Source organism: Molossus molossus, unplaced genomic scaffold (assembly GCF_014108415.1).
Source record: "Molossus molossus isolate mMolMol1 unplaced genomic scaffold, mMolMol1.p scaffold_m16_p_13, whole genome shotgun sequence".
Classification (NCBI taxonomy): domain Eukaryota; kingdom Metazoa; phylum Chordata; class Mammalia; order Chiroptera; family Molossidae; genus Molossus; species Molossus molossus.
In genome coordinates, this window is record NW_023425348.1 from 44,963,930 (window position 1) to 44,984,037 (window position 20,108).

The following is a 20,108-nucleotide window of genomic DNA, read 5'->3' on the forward strand; positions in this document are numbered from 1 at the left end:
CCCACATGAAAGAAAAGAACAAAACTCTAGGAAAAGAATTTAACAAAATGGAGATAAGCAATCCATTAGATGCAGTGTTCAAAACACTGGTTATAAGGCAGCTCAAGGAACTTGGTGAAAACTGAAACAACAACAACATAAAAAATGACCAGTCAGGCCCTGGCCAGTTTGGCTCAGCGGTTGAGCATCGGCCTGCGGACCAGAGAGTCCCAGGTTCGGTTCCCGCTAGGGACACACACCACCAAAAAAAAAAAAAAAATGACCAGTCAGAAATGAAAGATGCACTAACTGAAATAAAGAATAATTTAAAGAATATTTTACAGGGAATCAATAATAGAGTAGGTAAAGCCAAGAAGCAAACCATCGATTTGGAATATAAGGTAGCAAAAAACACCCCATCAGAACAGCAAAAAGAAAAAAGAATGCAAAAAATGCGGATAGTGTAAGGAGCCTCTGGGACAATTTCAAGCATGCCAACATTCGCATCATAGGGGTGCCAGAAGGAGAAGACAGCGAACAAAAAATTGAAAACCTATTTGGAACAATAATGACAGAAAACGTCCCTAACTTGGTGAAGGAAACAGACATACGAGTCCAGGAAGCACAGAGAGTCCCAAACAAGATGAACCTAAAGAGGTCCACACCAAGACACATCATCATCAAAATGCCAAAGGTTAAATACAAACAGAGAATCTTAAAAGTAGCAAGAGAAAAGCAGTTTGTTACCTACAACAAAGCTCCCATAAGACTGTCAGCTGATTTCTCAAAAGAAACTTTGCAGGCCAGAAAGGAGTGGCAAGAGATATTCAAGGTGATGAAAAGCAACGGCCTACAACCAAGATTACTCTATCCTGCAAAGCTATCATTTAGAATTGATAGACATATCAAGAGTTTCCCAGACAAGAAAAAGCTAAAGGAGTTCATCACCACCAAACCAGTATTATATGAAATGCTGAAGGGTCTTCTTGAAGGAGAACAAAAATATGAAGAATAAAAGGGCAATTAATACATATCTATCAACAATTGAATCTACAAACAAAATGAGCAAGCAGAACAGAAACAGATTCATAGATACAGAGAACTTTTTGTTGCTTGCCAGATGGGTGGGGGCTGGGGTGGGTGAAAAAGATGAAGGAATTAAGTACAAATTGGTTGTTAGATCGATGAACCTCAAAGGGAACGGGGGAGGGAGAGAAAAATGAGATAAACCAAAGAACTTCTATGCATATATGCATAACCAATGGACACTGACAATAGTGTGGAGAAGGCAGAATTGGGGAGGAGGGGGTCAATGGGGAAAAATAGGGGAGGAACATCTGTAATACATTCAACAATAAAGATGGGTTAAAAATAAATAAGTGAAAAAAATTTTAATTAATTAATTAAAAATTTTTTTTTCTTTATTGAGTTTTCAGAGAGGAAGAGACAGAAACATCGATGAGCGAGAACATCGACTGGCTACCTCCTGCATGCCCTCCACTGGGGATTTGGCTTATAGCCTAAGCATATGCCATGACTGGGAATCAAAGCAGTGCTCTCTTGGTGCATGGGTCAACACTCAACCACTGAGCCACACTGGCTGGGCTGTATTTCTAAATTTTAATCTTAAAGTAAAACAAGTTACTTTCTAGGAGATTCCTTAAACTTTCTCTTCTATTTAATTTATATCTACCACATACATGTTTTCATTCCTAAGTTATTTCTTATTTGCTGAAGCAAGGTTCCTCTTTTTTTTTTTTTTAAGAGCATCCTGTTCCTGTTTAATAGATGTCATATTGTCTCTTGTCTCTCTGACAAGAGATATTTTTTATGATTTTTTGTTGTTGTTGTATGCATCATACTTTCTTTTTCTCATTTTGTTTTGGTCTCTGTCTTTCATGTTAGAGGCTTTCCTTGGATGTTTGGTGAGTCCATGAGAGAGAGCAGGATTTACTTACTATTAAATATCACTGCACAGTTATCAAGTAAAGGCCCAGACATTTAAATGGGGGACTCTTCCCTGAAACATCAATATCTCCATGTCTTTTCTCTTAGACCAATCATTTCTCCAGAGAGAAATCCTCTACTCTCCTGCATGGGGACATAAGACTAGCTGTTAGCCTTCTGGAAAAGAATATGGAAAAATTTCAACAAATATTTATTAAGCACCTATAAGATACTATTTTAGGCACTGGGAATACTGCAATGAACAAGAGAGATAAAACCCCCTACTCTTGTGATATTTACACTCTAGTAGGAGACATAACTAAAAATTTGTCAGGAAGCACTAAGTGCCATAGAGAAAAATAAAGCCAGGAATAAAAACACTGAATGCTAGGTTAGAAAAGACTGTAGTTTTAAAGTAGGTGGTCAGGGAAGGGACCTTTAAACAAAGACCTGAAGGTGAGGGAACAAGCTATGAATTAATCTAGAAGACAGATGTATAGCTAAATTTAATCCCTGTTTTCATCCTGTTGCTTTACCTCTGCCTCCATAGGCCTACTGTCTCTGAGTCCAGAGCCACTATAATTCAAACAGAAATTGACCTGTTTCCCATCACACTGAGGGATAAGAGAAGATCTGGGATTCTACTAGTGCCTTATACAGATTTTCTACTAGTCTTCCTGGTTTTTAAACCCATTTCAGAAGTACTTAGCACCTACAATTCTTGAGCCTTTATGGGACTGTGATATGGCTTAGCTTGCATTTTCATTCTCCTTCTTCGAGCAGTTTTCAGTTTGTACTCTTCTGCTAGTGAGTTAATATTCTTCAGTTTGCTCTCTTCCTAAATCTTGATGGCATCTCATCTTCCCTCTTCCTCTTCGTCCTTTGGTTTTATCCCTTTTTCCCAATTACAATAATTTAATGGGCTTTAGGGATACAACAGAGATAAACACATGAATTAATTTAATTTCCACTACAACCCTCTGGGGTAGCTACTATTATCCCTGTTTTGCAAATGAGAAAACTAAAGCCAAGAGAGGTTAAATAACTCATCAAAGACCATAGAAAGTAGCTGAGATAGAATCTTATTCTCAGGGTCACTTCCTTATCAGTTTTCAATACTAACCTCAAAATAATACTAGGTTCTCCATTCTGGAAATCACCAAAGCTAGCAATGAGCACCCAGAAATCCCCAGGAAGAGGTAGAAGAGGACTGGTTCCTGCAATAGGGATAATGATTGGTAGAGAACCCTTGTAGCAAGCCTCAGTACCTTGGAGACTAAGAAGAAAGTCAAGTTTTACAACTGTAATGATAACAATAGGAGGGAGGAGGAGGGTAAAGTAAAAAGAAAGAATCAAAGATAATTCTCAAGTTTCTCTGATGCCATTCTCAGGGGAAATAAAGGAGGTCTTTTTAAAGCATTCCAATTTACTAAATATTGATTTACCATGTGCTTGAAAATCCTAGATCCTATTACTCTTACTTTTCTGTGTTGGCCATTGGTGAGAATGTTAACTGTTAAGTGGGCATTACCAAATCCAAAAATAGAAATAGTGACATTTCACACAATGTCCTGCACAACACAATGGCCCAATATATGATGTAGTTTTAAGCAAATGAATGAAAACTTACCTCACTTCAGAACTGTTTTAGATAAGATAATTAATCCATAGGAACTTTCAACCTGCTGAGTCAGATCACACAAAAGTATAAAATGGATGGATAAACACAGACTGCTGCAGCACAGGAAGAACTGTAATCTCATACCTTTGATAATAGAGAATTCTGCTTTACTTAAGTTAAAAAAATTTCTAAAGTTTATTTCCAACACTCACCCAACCTAAGAACATAATTAATATTTTTTTTGCTAAAACCCTAACAGTAAATAAAAAAATATATATATAATAACAATTTACTAAAATGGTCTGACCTCAAACTAAAACACAACCATTAAGACATAAGCAAGAAAGCAGGCAGACTACAAAGCTTTTTAATGTTTTTATAAGAGCTAACTGTAGCTGTTCACTCTCATAATCAATGTGTGTGACCATACTCAAGGATCACAACTTATTTAAGTCACTCGTCTGCTTAGTTCCATACCAGAAGAAACCAAGCAGGTTTTGGGTCAGAGTTTAAAAGGCCAATAAATCTGAAGAAACCCAAAACACTAATTCAAAAGAATGTATGTACCCCTATGTTCACTGCAGCGTTATTTATAATAGCCAAACTATGGAAGCAATCCAAGTGCCCATCATTAGGTGAGTGGAGCCCTGGCCAGTTTGGCTCAGTGGTTGGAGCATTGGCCTGTGGACCAGAGAGTCCCAGGTTCGGTTCCCGCTAGAGGCACGTACCAAAAAAAAAAAAAAAAGAGGAATAATCATTAGGTAAGTAGATAAAAATACTGTGTTACATATATACAATGGCATATTACTTGGCCATACAAAAAAAAAAATCTTACCATTTGCAACAGCATGGATGGTCCAGGAGGGTATTACACTAAGTGAAATGAGTCAGTCAGAGAAAGACACATACCATATGATTTCATTTATATGTGGAATCTAAAGAACACTATAAATAAATAAAACAGAAACAGAATCATAGATACAGAGAACAGACTGATGGTTGCCAGAGGGAATAAGGGTTGGGAGACTGGGTGAAAAAGGTGAAGAGATTGAGAAGTACAGATCGGCAGTTACAGCCCTGGCCGGTTTGGCTCAGCGGTTGGAGCGTCGGCCTGCGGTACAGAGACAGATGGGCAGTTACAAAACAGTCGTGGGAATATAAAGTACAACATAGGAAATATAGTCAATAATAGTGCAATAAATATATATGGTGCCAGGTGGCTACTGGAATATCAGGGGGAACACTTTGTAAAGCATATGATTGTTTAACCATTATGCTATACACCTGAAACTAATACAAAATAATACTGAATATAAACTGTAATTGAAGGAACATTTGAGTTCTTGCTCCCCAGCATGTCATCAGTTTGGCTCAAATACTCATAAAATTTCTCTACAGCCTTGAATGTTTCTTACATCGACATCATACTGGACAAAGGCTGAGGAACTGGTCTAGATTAAAGGAGACTCGAGAGACAGGACACCCTGACCAATGTGGCTTAGGTGGTTGGAGAGTCATCCTGTGCACTGAAGGGTTGCAGATTCAATTCCTGGTCAGGGCACATACTCTGGTTTCGGGTTTGATCCCCAGATGCATGCTGGAGGCAATCAACTGATGTTTCTCCCTCACATGGATCTCCCCCACCCCCCTCTTCTCCCTCTAAAATCAAAACATCCTCGGGTGAGGATTAAAATATATATGTATTTAAAAAAAGAGACATGTCAACATGCCCAACTGGTATGGCTCAGTGGCTGAGTGTCGACCTATGCACCAAAAAGGTCACCGGTTCGATTCCCAGTCAGGGCACATGCCCAGGTTGTGGGCCAAATCCCCAGTGGGGGACATGCAAGAGGCGGCTAGTTGATGTTCTGTCTCATCAATGTTTCTATCTCTCTCTCTCCCTCTCCCTTCCTCTCTCCCTAAAAATCAATGAAGAAAAAAATTTAAAAAAAAAAAGAGAGACATGACAACTAAATGAAAGACGGGATCCTGGACCAAGACCAAAACACCAACAAAAATGCTATAAAAAACATTTTGTCTCAATGTTAAATTTCTGAATTTGATAATTATATGAGGAGAATAAAAATATCCTTATTCTCAGGAAATGCACTGAAGTTAAGGTTAAGGACTATTATGTAACATAGTTCCAAATGATTTAATAAAAATAATAAATTATAATTGAAAAAAAAATTTTAGGCCAATAATATCCATATAGAAGCCTCTCATGAAGTATATTTCAGAACCAACAGCCATATAACCCCCTCCCCAGATTCAACTGAATGCCATGATAATATAAAAGACATACTTCATAAACAAACAACAAATATCTTCAAGGTTATTCTTTTAGAGTCTCTTTCCAGTCACAACTTGCTTATACAAGCAGTTAATTTAATTCCAGTTCAATTAAAGAAATATTTGACTATGCTCTGTATGGCAGGCTTGCCTGTGTTATACTTCCTCAGTACTAGGGCTGAATCAGCAGGCCAGAAGTTCCCATCAATGAATAAAACTCAGTTCTTGCCCTAAAAGAGCTCATGCCTGGGAGGGAAATAGATAAGTAAACAGTCACTGTATACTACAGCTATGACAGAAAAAAAGCCTAGCATACCATGAGAGCTCATAGATGGAACATCCAATCTTTTGGGGGGCACTTATGAGGATGAAATCAGATCAGGGAAGGATTCATAAAGATTATATCTGGTGAAGATTTTGTCAAATCAAATACTATAAAAACCTGAAGTACTGCCCTTATTAAACAATGACCTAGATAGGGAAGAGGCAAAAGTAGAAATCCTTGCCCGGCCAATGTGGCTCAGTGGCTGAGGGTCAACCCATGCATCGAGAGGTCACTGGTTTGATTCCTGACAGGGCCCATGCCCAGGTTGTGGGCCCAGTCCCCAGTTGGAGGCATGCAGAAGGTGGCCAACTGATGTTTTCTCTCATCCATATTTCTATCTCTCTCTCATTCTCTCTCTTATAAAGAAAGTATATTTAGCCCTGGCCTGTTTGGCTCAGCGGTTAGAGCATCGGCCTGAGGTCCTGAGAGACCCGGGTTCGGTTCCCGCTAAGGGCACGTACCTCGGTTGCAGTTTGTCCCCGGCCCTGGTTGGTCGTGTGGGTGGCAGCCACTCGATGTGTCCCTTTCACATCGATGTTCCTCTCTCTCTCTCTCTCTCTCTCCCTCCCACTCTACCTGAACAAAAAAATGGAAAAAATGTCCTTGGGGAGGATAAAAAAAAAAAAAAAAGAAAGAAAGTATATTTAAAAGTACAAATTGTCTAATTACCAATAAAAGATTATGATCTCCCAATATTCAGTAAAAAAAATAGTATAGAGATTTTCCAACTTAAATATGGGTTTATATTCCAAAGGCCTGTAAATTGGTTGTTGGAAAAACTGAAGCATATTTCTCCTGATTAAGTGCATCATGAAATATTGGTAGATTCTCTGGGTAGCTCCACCCCCAAGCCACTTAGCCATAATATGCTAAAATGCTGTTTGTAATGAAATTCAACTAATAATGTAGTTCAGGTGATTAACACAGAAAAATGAATTCAAAGTGACTTTAATATATTTTGAACCATGGTTCTTATGCTGCATGAAAATCTGGTTTAATAAAAGGAATGAGCAATATTCAATAAAATAAACCAGACATAGATGTGCTAGGCACTTTACAGGCATCTATCTATCCCTCCCTCCCTCTCTCCCTCCCTCCCTCCTTCCCTCCCTCCCTCCTTCCCTCTCTCTTTCTCTCTCTCTCTCTCTATCTATGTGTGTATATACATATTTTTTGTTCAGATAGAGTGGGAGGGAGAGGGAAGAAGAAAGAGAAAGAGAAACATGGACGTGAAAGGGACACATCGAGTGATTTCCTTCTGCACAACCCAACCAGGGCCGGGGACAAATGGCAACCGAGGTACGTGCCCTTAACAGGAACCGAACCCAGGTCTCTCTGGACCACAGGCTGACACTCTAACCACTGAGCCAAACCGGTCAGGGCGGCTATCTCTCTATCTATCTATGTAATTTATCCTATCTATCTATCTATCTATCTATCTATCTATCTATCTATCTATCTATTGGTACACACCCCTAGCTGCTAGGGCCTAGCAGGAACTGAACCTGGGACTCTCTGGTTCACAGGCCGATGCTCCAATCACTGAGCCAAACCGGCCAGGGCCACATTATCTATATTTAATACTCACAACATGAGCTATATTTTCTCTTTTTTTAAATTAATAATCCTCACCCAAGGATATTTTTCCATTTATCTTCAGACAGAGTGGGGGTGAGGGGGAGAGAAATATTTTCTTAATAGAGATATATAAATATGTACTCACAGAAGGATATAAACAAGGTACAGGTTCATTTTTGCATAATGTCAATAATCAGTTTTTATTCATTTTTTTTAAATCCTCACCCAAGGGAGGGAGCCCTAGAGAGAGAAACATCAATGTGAGAGAGACACACTGAATGACTGCCTCCTGCACAACCCCAACCAGGGCCGGGGGCCGAACCACAACCGACTACGTTCCCTTGACTGGAATCCAAATGTGACTCTTTGGTCCGAGGGCCAACGCTGTACCCGCTGAGCCAAACTGGTCAGAGCAATAATCACAGTTTTTAAATCTCACTTCTATACTCAAGTCAGTCGCTCTTCCCTACTAAATACAGGGCACACAATTCTAAACTACTGAAAAAATTGTCATTTGCCCACTGTATCTGAGCATCATTCATTAATTCATCAAATGTTTGCTGAGACTTCCGATCAAGATGGTCGCGTAGGTAAACGTGGTATTGCGTCCTTCCACAACCACATCAAAGTTACAACTAAACTACAGAACCACCATCATTCAAAACCACCTGAAATCAAGCTGAATGGAATTCCTACAACTACGGAATTAAAGAAGCAGCCACATCAAGACTGGTAGGAGGGGTGGAGGCAGACGGGCTTTTCCAACACCCACATGTGGCGGATAACAATCAGGATGGTATCTGGTTGGGAAAGTCCTCTCTAAGGACTGAAGAGTCCCCGTCCCACACCAGGCGCCCCACTCAGGGTTCCAGGGCCAGGAAGAGAAGTCCCTATAACTTCTGGCTGGAAAAACCAGCAGGAACTGAGGTTCAGGGAGGCTGAGGCAGCTGGAACCCCAGGCAGCTCCTCTTAAAGGGCCCTCGCACGGACGTATCGGACTCACTCCCTCTAAGCTTCGAGGGGAGGAAGCTCGAGGGGCCCAGAGACATACTGGGAAGAACTGAGCTGTTTGACATTGGAGTGAGGGTTGGAGAGAGGGCTTTCTCCGGGACAAACGTGCTGTCAGAGGCCCTTGTTCCTTTGGTGAGCCCTTCCCTGGGTCGGCACACAGCCACCAAATCTGGGACTCCGGCAACCCGGCTCACACTGGTTGCCCCACCCTGGTGCTTCCCTGAGGCCCCTCCCCATCCAACTTTCTGGCCCACCCAAGCTGTTGCCAGTTGCTTAACCATAGGATTGGCCTGTCTTGGATCCTGCTTCAGGTTTTCCTAAATTCTTTCAAACAAGCAGTATCTGGTCTCAGCTAGCCCCATACTTCTCCTTGAGTAATACATTGAAAACACAGGGAGGCAGCGAAAATGAGGAGACAAAGAAACAGGTCCCAAATGAAAGAATAGAACAAAACCCCAGGAAAAGAACTAAGTGAAATGGAGATAAGCAACCTAACAGATGCTGAGTACAAAATACTGCTTATAAGGATGCTCAATGAACTTAGTGAGAACCTCAGTGAACTTAGTGAGGGTCTCAAGAGCATAAAAAAGGACCAGTCAGAAATGAAGGATGCACAGTCAGAAATGAAGGAGGCACTAACTGAAATAAACAATAATTTACACAGATTCAATAGTAGAGTAGGGGAAGCCAAGAAGCAAACCATCGATTTGGAATATAAGGAAGCAAAAAACACCCAATCAGAACAGCAAAAAGAAAAAAGAATAAAAAAATAAATAAAATAAAATAAGGATAGTGTAAGGAGCCTCTGGGACAACTTTAAGCATGCCAACATTTGCATCTTGGGGGTGCCAGAAGGAGAAGAGAGACAACAAGAAATCAAAAACCTATCTGACCAAAAAAAAAAAAAAAAACCTATCTGAAACAATAATGGCAGAAAACTTCCCTAACTTGGTGAAGGAAACAGACATACAAGTCCAGGAAGCACAGAGAGTCCCAAACAAGATGAACCCTAAGAGGCCCACACCAAGACACATCATCATCAAAATGCAAAACGTTCAAGACAAAGAGAGAATCTTAAAAGTAGTAAGAGAAAAGCAGTTAGTTACCTACAAGGGAGTTCCCATAAGACTGTCAGCTGATTTCACAAAAGAAACTTTGCAGGCCAGAAGGGAATGGCAAGAAATATTCAGAGTCATGAAAAGCAAGAACCTACAACCAAGATTACTCTTATCCTGCAAAGCTGTCATTGGTTTGCTTCTTGGCTCTACCTACTCTACTATTGAATCTGTGTAAATTACTGTTCATTTCAGTTAGTGCCTCCTTCATTTCTGACTTCATTAGAATCGATGGTCATATAAAGAGATTCCCAGAGAAGAAAAAGTTAAAGGAGTTCATCACCACCAAACCATTATTATATAAAATGTTGAAGGGTCTTTTTGAAGAAAAAGATAGAATATATGAACAAACAAAATGGCCATGAATACATATCTATCAACAATGGAATCTACAGACAAAATGAACAGGCAGAACAGAAACACTCTCATAGATACAGAGAACATTTTGTTGGTTGCCATATGGGAGGGGAGTTGGGGGAATGGGTGAAAAAGGTGAAGGGATTAAGAAATACAAATTGGTTGCTAGACTGACAAACCTCAAAGAGAAAGGGGTTGGGGGGTGGGAAGAAATAAACCAAAGAACTTATATGTGTAACCAGTGGACACAGAAAAGGCAGGATGGGGGTGGGAGTGGGGAGGAGGGGGGTCAATGGAGGAAAAATGAGGAACATCTGTAATACATTCAACAATAAAAAGAAAAAAGAAAAAAAAAAAAAAGACAAGAGTCAGAGGCTAAAAAAAAATGTTTTTTGAACTCCTGTGTGCTAACCACTTTGGGGCATGTAAATAAAACACAAACGGAGTTTATAATTAAATTAGGGAAGACAAGACAAGTGATCACAGTCTAGTTGTTAATAGATAAAATACTGTATATGGTGCCATCAATTATAAGATAAATTTTATGTACCACTAAGAAAAAGAGCTACCAATTAAAGTATGATATAACACTTTATCACTTAGAATTCATCTTGTATTTCTTGAAAGAGCTCTTTTGTACTTATACTGAATCATCTTATATCACGTATGGGTATAAATAAAAAGGAAAATGAGAGCAAAATAAAATACGTAAGGTATTCCTAGCCAATTTCTTTATACTGTGAGTCCTACTCTGAATCACTCTGACTAATACAGTCCTCTCTGCTTCACAAGAACATTGGTGACAGAGTATTTCTTAAAACTAAACACCAGCTCATATGCCAACTTTACCATTATGTAGAGAGCTATCTTACTTTGACTCTAGGAATATTGCTTAATTCATCCTCATCATCATTCAGTTATTACTGGTTAAAAATGGCCCTGGCCGGTTTGGTTCAGCGGTTAGAGCGTCGGTCTGCGGTCCTGAGAGACCCGGGTTCGGTTCCCGCTAAGGGTGTGTACCTCGGTTGCAGTTTGTCCCCGGCCCTGGTCGGTTGTGCGGGTGGCAGCCACTCGATGTGTTCCCTTCACATCGATGTTTCTCTCTCTCTCTGTTCCTCTCTCTCCCTCCCACTCTACCTGAACAAAAAATGGAAAAATGTCCTCGGGTGAGGAAAAAAAAAGGCCCACTTTTGGCCCTGACCAGGTAGTGCAACTGGTTAGGGTATCACCACAATATGCCAAGGTTGCAGGTTTGATCCCTGGTCAGGGCACATATAAGAAGCAACCAATGAATGCATAAATAAGTGCAACAACAAATCGATGTTTCTCTCTCTCTCTCAAATAAATCAATCAATTTTTAAAAATTAATTTCAAAATGTTCCACTTTTTGCCCTGGCCGGTTTGGCTCAGTGATTGGAGTATCGGCCTGTGGACCAGAGTCTCCTCGGTTCGGTTCCTGCTAGGGGCATGTACCAAAAAAATAAAAATAAATAAATTAAATAAAATGTTCCACTTTTGTCTCCAGAATTTTCTTCCAAGCTGCCAACAACTATCTCTACAAGTTTTGATGCTGGTTTTGGTATTCACATATGCAATGGCAATGAGAAACAAGTTAGGGCTGTTACCTAACCAACAGCAATTGTTTAGATACTATTATTTTAAATATGAAAAGAAGAATTATCTTAGAATTTTTAAAATACAGTAAATAAGTTTCCATTACATGGCTTTATAATTTAAGTAATGATTCCACATATATATGTCATCTCTTTCTCCTCAAAAACAACTCTTTGAGGCTAGTATTACTCACATTTTAAGAAAATAAAGTCAAGTGTACACCAGTTTTGTAGTATGTCGTATAGCCAGGAAGGGAATCCTAGTATGTTGACTTAAAACCTATATTCTTGCCCTAGCCAGTTCGGCTCAGCGGTTAGAGCGTTGGCTTGCGGTCCGGAGAGACCCAGGTTCAGTTCCCGCTAAGGGCATGTACCTCGGTTGCAGTTTGTCCCCGGTCCCTTTCGCGTCGATGTTTCTCTCTCTCTCTCTCTCTCCCTCCCTCCCTCCCTCCCACTCTATCTGAACAAAATATCAAAAAATGTCCTCGGGTGAGGACTAAAAGAAAAAAAAAAAAAAACCCTATATTCTTTCTATTATAAGACTGTAGAAGTACAGAACTAACAGGAATGATGTGGAGTTGGCAAACTATAGTCTATGGGTAAATATAGCCACAACTTCAGCCTTCTGCTAGGGTTTGGAATGACTGGGATTTTCAACTTAGTATCTTATTCAATCTTCAAAATATATTGGTAGTACATGCTTAGAACTGGTTGTCAATACAGGCGTTCCTGTTTGTTCTGTACTTCTACTCTTATAATAGAAAGAATATAGGTTTTAAGTCAACATACTAGGATTCCCTTCCTGGCTATACTACATAATACAAAACTCGTGTAAACTTAACTTTATTTTCTTTAAATGTGGGTAATACTAGCCTCAAATACTGCATATATTGCAATCAAGTGAGTCATAATCTTTCTGCTGGTGGAGGGTCCTGCCTTCAAGACCCTGTAATAATTGCAGTATCTATAAAATGCAGTAAAGCACAATAAAACAAATATATTTATACTGCATTTTGAGGAACATCTAAGTGAGGTACATAAGTGGACAACTCTTTAATAGCGCTATGAATTAAAACGTTCTTCTCTAGAAGAAAGTACTTCATAGCATGAAGGAAAAAGTTTTTCCTAACCAACCAGAGGTGTTTTCTCAAATCTGACAGCAAGTAATAAAACAAGGAGGGCTCATTAGGTTTTAAAAAATCCAATTATCCAATTTTGCAGATCCTAAGAAGAAAATTTGCTGGTAAGAAGCCTAGCAACAATGGAAAAAATGGACATTTACTCAGAAGTGTTCAGGTCAAAGGACTCAAACCTGGTAAAAGTGAGAAAGGGGAAGGGGTTGGGGGGAATGCAGGGATCAGGTCCTATACTGGTGCTACAATGAAAAGAGCAGGGAATCTAAAGATCAGTCTCCCCTACTTGTTAACATCAGGATTTGGGGCAGATGCTGTTAACTCTCTACATTCTTTCCCCACTTCCCAGTCTCTATTCCCTAAAAGAGTTCCAAATTGTTTTAGCAGCTAGTAAAGATCTCTTGTTATCGTTCCTCCAGCCCAAGGGAATGAATCACAATTGGTCTAAACCAGTAATAGTAATCACATTCCCTACTGCCAGTGATTGGTCTTAGGATAGACATGTGAACCAGTTCTAGACAATAGGACTAATGGGGAAAATATGCTGGGAAGTTTCCCTTTCTAGAGAGAGAAAAAAACAAAAGAACAAGCTTAGCTAGGAAAAGGCTTTTGCTCCTGTTCCTTCCTTTTTATTTGGAAAGACAGAATAAAGGTAAGATGCAAGTGGAGTTGCAGCAGCCATCCTACAACCATAAGGTAACAAACAAGAGAAGAAAAGTCAACATTTCCAAGAATGGCAAAAGAAGGGATGCAAAAAGCCTGGGTCCTGAATGATACACCTGAATGACTGAATTAACTCTGGAACTTCCAATTAATAATAAATATCCTTTTGGTTTAAACCACAGTAAGCTGTTAAAAGCAAATTAAATTATTTCACATTAATGCAATGTTGCTAATTTTAGTGGGGAGTTTTGTAGGTTTAATTGTATTTAAATAGTAAATTTGCTAAGTTTTATAATTATGTAAGAGTAATATGGGGTTTACTCTTATACATAAGGTATTATCCTTATATGTGAGATCTGAAATATTTTTCCTTCAAAAGGAATTCACACTATATTTTTTTAAGAAAGACTCAACATCATTAAAATGTTTATTTTAAGTTCTTTTACATATTTAATATAGTCAGAATAAAAATAGCATCAAGCCCTGCCCGGTTTGGTTCAGTGGTTCAAGTCCCGGTCAAGGGCATGTACCTGGGTTGCAGGTTCAATCTCCCACCACACAGGGTTGTGCAAGAGGCAACCAACTGATGTGTCTCTCATACTCTCTCCATCCCTCCCTTCCACTCTATCTAAAAATCAATGAAAAAAATCCTCACATGAGGATTAACGCCCCCCCCAATTATCAAGATTTTTTTCTGACACTAATCTAGTTGATTAGAAAGTTTATTATTTGTAAGAATAAACAAGTAGGAGCCAGGAAAATTTTTTAAATGATGAAGAACCTATCTCTACCAGCTAGTAAAACATATTAATAATGTCTAATTAAAAGTGTAGTAGTGGTACATTAAAAAAAAAGAGAAAGAAACTTAATGAACAGACCCAAATCTAAGTAGAAATTTGGTATATAATAAAGATGTCGTTTTAAGCAGTGGAGAAATGGACTGCTTTTATTTTTTATTGTTTTATCCTCACTCGAGGACATTTTTCCATTTTTTGTTCAGATAGAGTGGGAGAGAGAGAGAAAAACATCGATGTGAAAGGGACACATTGAGTGGCTGCCACCCGCATGACCAACCAGGGCCAGGGACAAACTGCAACCGAGATACGCACCCATAGCGGGAACCGAACCCGGGTCTCTCTGGACCGCAGGCCAACCCTCTAACCTCTGAGCCAAACCGGCCAGGGCTGTACTACTTTTTATTGAGGTGAAATTCACATAATGAGAAAATAATTTTTTAATAAGTGGTGTTACAACAATTGGACAGCCTATGAATAAAGATAAAATTGGCTTCATTCCTCACTTTGCACATAAAGATAAATTTAAAATGGATATAAAAAAAAAGAAAAACCCTATAGGTTCTGAAATATAACCTGTATAAATTTTTTTTTTTTTTTTGCATTTATCTTGAGCCAGAGCAGGAAGGAGAGAGGGAGGAAGAGAGAGAGAGAGAAACATCGATGGGAGAGTGACACAGTGAGTGGTCATCACCCACACAACCCCAACCGGGGCCCGGGACAAACTGCAACCAAGGTACGTGCCCTTAGTGGGAACGAAACCTGGGCCTCTATGGTCCATGGGCCAACACTCCAACTGCTGAGCCAAACTGGCCAGGGCCTGTATGAATTTTTTTATAACCTGGGAGAAGAAATTGTCTTTCTATGATTCAAAAATCCAGAATATGCACACACCTAAATAAGGTTAGTGAAATTGAGAGCAAGAGATAATGAAAAATAGTTAAAAGAGTAAGTCATATAAGAGATTGTCAAAGAAACAGACCCAACTTGAAAGTAAGAGATAGATGGGGGAGTGGAAAAAGATGGTAAGATAAGAAAAAAGCAAGTGAGAAGAAGAAAAATAAAGGATGCTTTGAAATTGGTGGAAGTGAGACTTCATAAATCAGCACTGGGTAAAAAGACTAAATCCTAGAGTAATTTGCAAAGAAGTAAGATACACAACTCAAATTAAGTATTGCCAGGATATGAATAAAAAAAAACCCACAATGGGTCTTAGAGTCAAGAAATCCATGTCCTAGTCCTTAGGGGCCGGCCATACCACCATACTTCTAGGGCACCTGAATATGAGGAAGATCTGAGTTTCAGTTTCGTCGTTTATTAAGAGAAAATATTGTCCCCTGTCCCTTAGTATACCTTATAGAATACAGAATTTTGAGTCTCAGTTTTCTCAACTATATAGTGAAATAGTGAGATATGAACATTTCAAAAGCTCTCTTACAGCTTTATGATTGTAGGGGGCAGAGGGTCTATATTATCACTAACATACTTAGAGTAGGCCTGCCTGTTTTCAAATAAGAAGGTATTAAAAAAAAAAATAAGCCACTTGAGGACCACATAAAATTCACCAATATATGCTCTTCTCTTCACAATACTATAAAAAAGCGTCTTTCGAAAGAACTTTATTTTCCTGGATAAACAGTAAACCCAAATTAAGAAGTTCAAATACCTATTTAAAGACAATATTACTAACAATTATACAATCTCTAATCAGCAGTTTTTCCCTTTATTTTCTCTTAGTATTTTTCTTCAGTTCATCTTCAAAGAACTTGTTTTGACAAAGTGTCTGAAGCATGTATAGTTATTAAAAAGCTAATTTTTTTTTTTTTAAATCGAAGAGTGCTGGTATACTGAAAGATCAAATCTTAAATTTAGATAGGCAGCAGCACCCTGGCCAGTTTGCTCCGTGGTTAGAGCATTGGCCCATGTGGGTTCAATTCCAGTGAGGGGCACTGACCTGGGTTGCAGGTTCAATCTCAGGCCCCAGTTGGGAGGCAACCAATCAATGTCTGTCTGTCTGTCTGTCTGTCTGTCTGTCTCTCTCTCTCTCTCTGTCTCCCTCCCTCCATCCTACTCCCTCAAAAAAATCAATGGAAAAATATCCTCAGGTGAGGATTTAAAAAATTATAATAATAAGGCAGCAACGAAGCTACATATCAACAATAAATGTTACATTAACTCCAGGTTAATTTTCCCAAACAATCTGTTATGGACTAGTTTCCAGATCCTTATTATTCATGTTACAGTCCTATCTTCCTGTCTTCCAAAGCTAAAACAATCTACATTTACCTTAAATGTAGCCTTCTACTATCTTTTTCTGTTGTGCGTTAATCGACCTATCTTTTCCTGTCAAGGTTCTCTCATTTTTTTACTGTATATCATAGTCAGGTCTCCACTTCAATTCTTAGTTTCCTTCCCTGTTTTTCCCAACCATTTCACCATCTCCTACTATTTTAATTTATAGGATTCTCCTGCCCTGGCCGGTTTGGCTCAGCGGTTAGAGCGTCGGCCTGCGGTACAGAGGATTCTCCTTTCTCTTCATTGCTAGGACCTACTTTCACAGTACCACATCTCCTATCCTCATCTCTTTTTGATCAGTTTTTATACATATTACGTCTTCAGAATCTAAGGTTTCTCTTCTCTAGTCCTTATTCCAAGAATATCTACCAATCCATCTCTAGATTCCTGAACACACACTCTTGACTTCCTTATACCTAAGTATTCTCCCTTTCCCTTTTCTCTTTCCAGTCACTAGTGTCCAGAATCTTGTCTGACACTACAAACACCCCTCAAAACCAAACTGCCTATTCAATTCTCTCTGCTTTCCAGCCATTAACACTCCCACGGTCAACTCATTATGCTCTCTCTCCTATACCTAAATATCCCCTAATCTGGCATAAGCCATTCAACAACCTAAAATTACAAAAGTCTCTCTCTTCAACACAGCTCCTTTCTTCCCAGTAAATGGTTTCCCTGAAACATTTTAAGCAGCTACGTTCAATGCTTCATTAACTCTGAGTTTTGTCAAACCAGTACATAGCTTCCCTCAGACCTATTTGCCGGGTAAAAATCAGTTGCCCAAATCTTCCTCTTTAAGCTTCCCAAACCGTACCTCTGCAGCACTTCCATTCACTAGCCCGTATTCCTAGTTATTTCTCCATTTCCAGAGCCCATGGTCACTGTCTCAGCTCCTCAGTCCTCTCCCTCATGACATCTCCCCTTATTCCCTACCCTCACTTCTCATCACATTCCTATTACGCCTAAGAGTCCTCTTGGCTACGTTTTCTATCTTTCCTTGGGCCTGTTCCCCAAGCTTTCTCAGCTCCCCACACACACACACACACACACACACACACGCAACTCCCTGAATCTGCCGCTTAACACCTCCAAAAGTCCCTCCAGAACCTTCTGCTCCCTAGTTCATTTCTGTTTCTTCAGGTGTTCTCTAGTTCTTTAAGCTTTTCTAATATCTAGTTCTGTCTTCTTACCCCACCTAAATCCTTCCGTAGTTGTTTCCCCTAACTCCCCTCAACTTTTTCTCTCTTTCCCCCTTTCCCTCAACCCTCCCTGGCAGCTTTCAACCCACCTTTGTCATTGTTCGACTCCCTTTCATCAAAGCTCCTCCATCCCTTCTTCTGTAGGCGCTTCTTAAATCTCTCGACTTCCTCGATTTTTGCCTTATTCCCTTCTCCCTTCAATACTACTTGTCCTCCAATTTCCATTAACCTGCCGCCTCCCCTGGAGCCCAAATCTGCCTTCTACTCCATCAAAACGTTTCCAGGCCGCCACCAACATTCTCTCCTCTCCTTAGTCTCCCCTGCCGCGCAGCTCTAAACGCCCAGGGACACCATTCTCCAGCGGCCTCTAGGAAGAAGGGCTCCGGGTTACGTACCCCATTCGCATCTTGGCTCCGCTCTGACTGCCCCCACTGCCGGGTAGAGGGGGGCGAGAGGGCAGGCGGCCGAGGTGCATACTCTTTTCGAGGGCCGACATGAAGGGGAGGCCGCAGGTAGTCAAACAGGAGCCGAAGCTTCGTCCCAGGTTAAGTGCGGCCCAACCGGTCCACAGCTCGCTCCTTTAGCGGCGCCCAGTCGCCTTTGGACAGCACCTAGCCAGCCGCAGCACCACCCACCGACCACCGGCTCCGTAAACTCCACCCACTCTCCTCAGGCGGTTCCACCGGAAGTGCGCAACAGGAAGCTCCCACAAAGGAAGCTGGGTAACGGAGTCTGCGTACCCCTCAGATCCCAAGCGGAGAACGCGACGACCCTCGCCGGAAAGAGAAGCGGTCCTGGAGGCAATGCACCCTGGGCAATGGAGTCCTCAAAGGACGTATCCCTTTGCGCTTGCGCAGCTGGAGGTGACAGCGTCCAACCCCGCCGAGGTAGTGTAGTAAAGCATCCTGGGTGTTGCAGTCTGTTGGCGGTAAGGACTCTTGGCGCCTTCCGTCCTCACCGCTTCCCAGACTGTTAGAGGAAAGCTGCTTCTTCCTGCCTCCCAGGCTGCCCAGCGGCGCCGGTTGCCGGGGAACGCAGGCGCGGTGGGAAGGGATGGCGGGAGGCTACGGTTTAGGTTCTGGGGCCGGAGTTGAGTTGAAGAAGAAAAGTTCGGCCTCGTCATGAAACAACGGAAAGGCCAGGGGACTGGAGGTGGCTGTGGCCGCAAGAAAGGAGGTAACCTGAATGACCAAAGGCTGAGGAAAACCTAGTATGGCGGAGTTAGGGGAGCAGGGTGTAAGGAGTTCTAGGGAGAACCCCCCCCACACACACACACACACCCGCCTGTTGAAAAGATGAAGAGAAAGTACGGAGGCGGGAGAGTAATCAGGGAATCAGGTTAAAAGAGAGGGCAGTTGGCTCTCCAACGAATGGAAAAGAAATAGGGGCTGTAGCGGGGGACAAACTGGATGAATAAATGGGGCGAAGTAAGGACTAAAGGATACAGGTAGGACGCTTCTAGAGTAAGGGAACAGAAATTCTACAGATGTTTTTATTTTACTTTTTGAAAATTGAGATATAATTGACATAACATTACGTTAGTTTCAGGTGTACCACATAATGATTGGATATTTGTATATATTGCAAAATGATCACCATAATAACTGGTTAGCATCCATCACCATACGTAGTTACAAAACATTTTTTTTCCAAAATATACAATACACTGTTAACTATAGTCACCACGGTGTGCATTACATCCCCATGACCTGTGAATGTTTTTTATAACAAAGCTAACCGTGTGTGGGGGTATACCTTCGGAGGTACATAGGGTGAAAGAAACATAAGTTGGAGAAGGGAGTATGGCAATAATCCTAATAGGCAAGGGTCATGCTTTATGCATTACTGAATCCCCAAGAATTAGCACAAAGTAGGACTCAGTAAATATTAGTTCAATGAGTGAAGCATGAGATGATGAAGCGTGAGGGGATACAGACAGGAGTTGGGAAAGATAGTTCTGGAGAAGAGAGGAAGGAGTGAAGAGTTACACCATGTAGTAACCTACCCTAGGTTGGAGTGGGAGTGAGGGTGTGAGGCTCGCTGAAGGATTTGAGATGATGGAAGAGTGTGTAAAAAGAGGTTATCAGGAGACACAAGCTCACCAAGAGAGTAGAAAATGTTAGTTGCGGTGAGAACAGTCACCCTAAGAACCCAGGACAAATCAGGAAACCGGAATTCTGGAAATT

The 20,108-nt window shown here is 40.7% G+C and overlaps 2 protein-coding genes across 12 annotated transcripts in view; one reads left to right on the forward strand and one right to left on the reverse strand.

Moving 5' to 3' along the window:
• The window catches only part of PPME1 (protein phosphatase methylesterase 1), a 73,406-nt gene extending 54,810 nt beyond the window's left edge, over nucleotides 1–18,596 (reverse strand). For 2 of the 7 annotated variants that reach the window (XR_004959233.1, XR_004959234.1), the window contains exon 1: nucleotides 18,318–18,589. Coding sequence is in view for 4 of the 7 variants with exons in the window: in XM_036258618.1 (XP_036114511.1) it covers nucleotides 18,318–18,418 (101 nt within the window). In the remaining 3 variants the exon portion in view is untranslated. Of the gene's footprint in view, nucleotides 1–18,317 lie in introns of all 7 variants that reach the window. The other 5 variants (XR_004959232.1, XM_036258618.1, XM_036258619.1 and 2 more) reach the window with 5 other exon arrangements.
• Nucleotides 18,597–18,705: 109 nt separating this feature from the next.
• The window catches only part of C2CD3 (C2 domain containing 3 centriole elongation regulator), a 156,216-nt gene continuing 154,813 nt past the window's right edge, over nucleotides 18,706–20,108 (forward strand). For 2 of the 5 annotated variants that reach the window (XM_036258603.1, XM_036258602.1), the window contains exon 1: nucleotides 18,710–18,809. In XM_036258603.1, the coding sequence (XP_036114496.1) occupies nucleotides 18,740–18,809 (70 nt within the window). In that variant the 5' untranslated portion in view covers nucleotides 18,710–18,739. Of the gene's footprint in view, nucleotides 18,810–18,843; nucleotides 19,099–20,108 lie in introns of those variants that run through there. The other 3 variants (XM_036258605.1, XM_036258608.1, XM_036258617.1) reach the window with 3 other exon arrangements.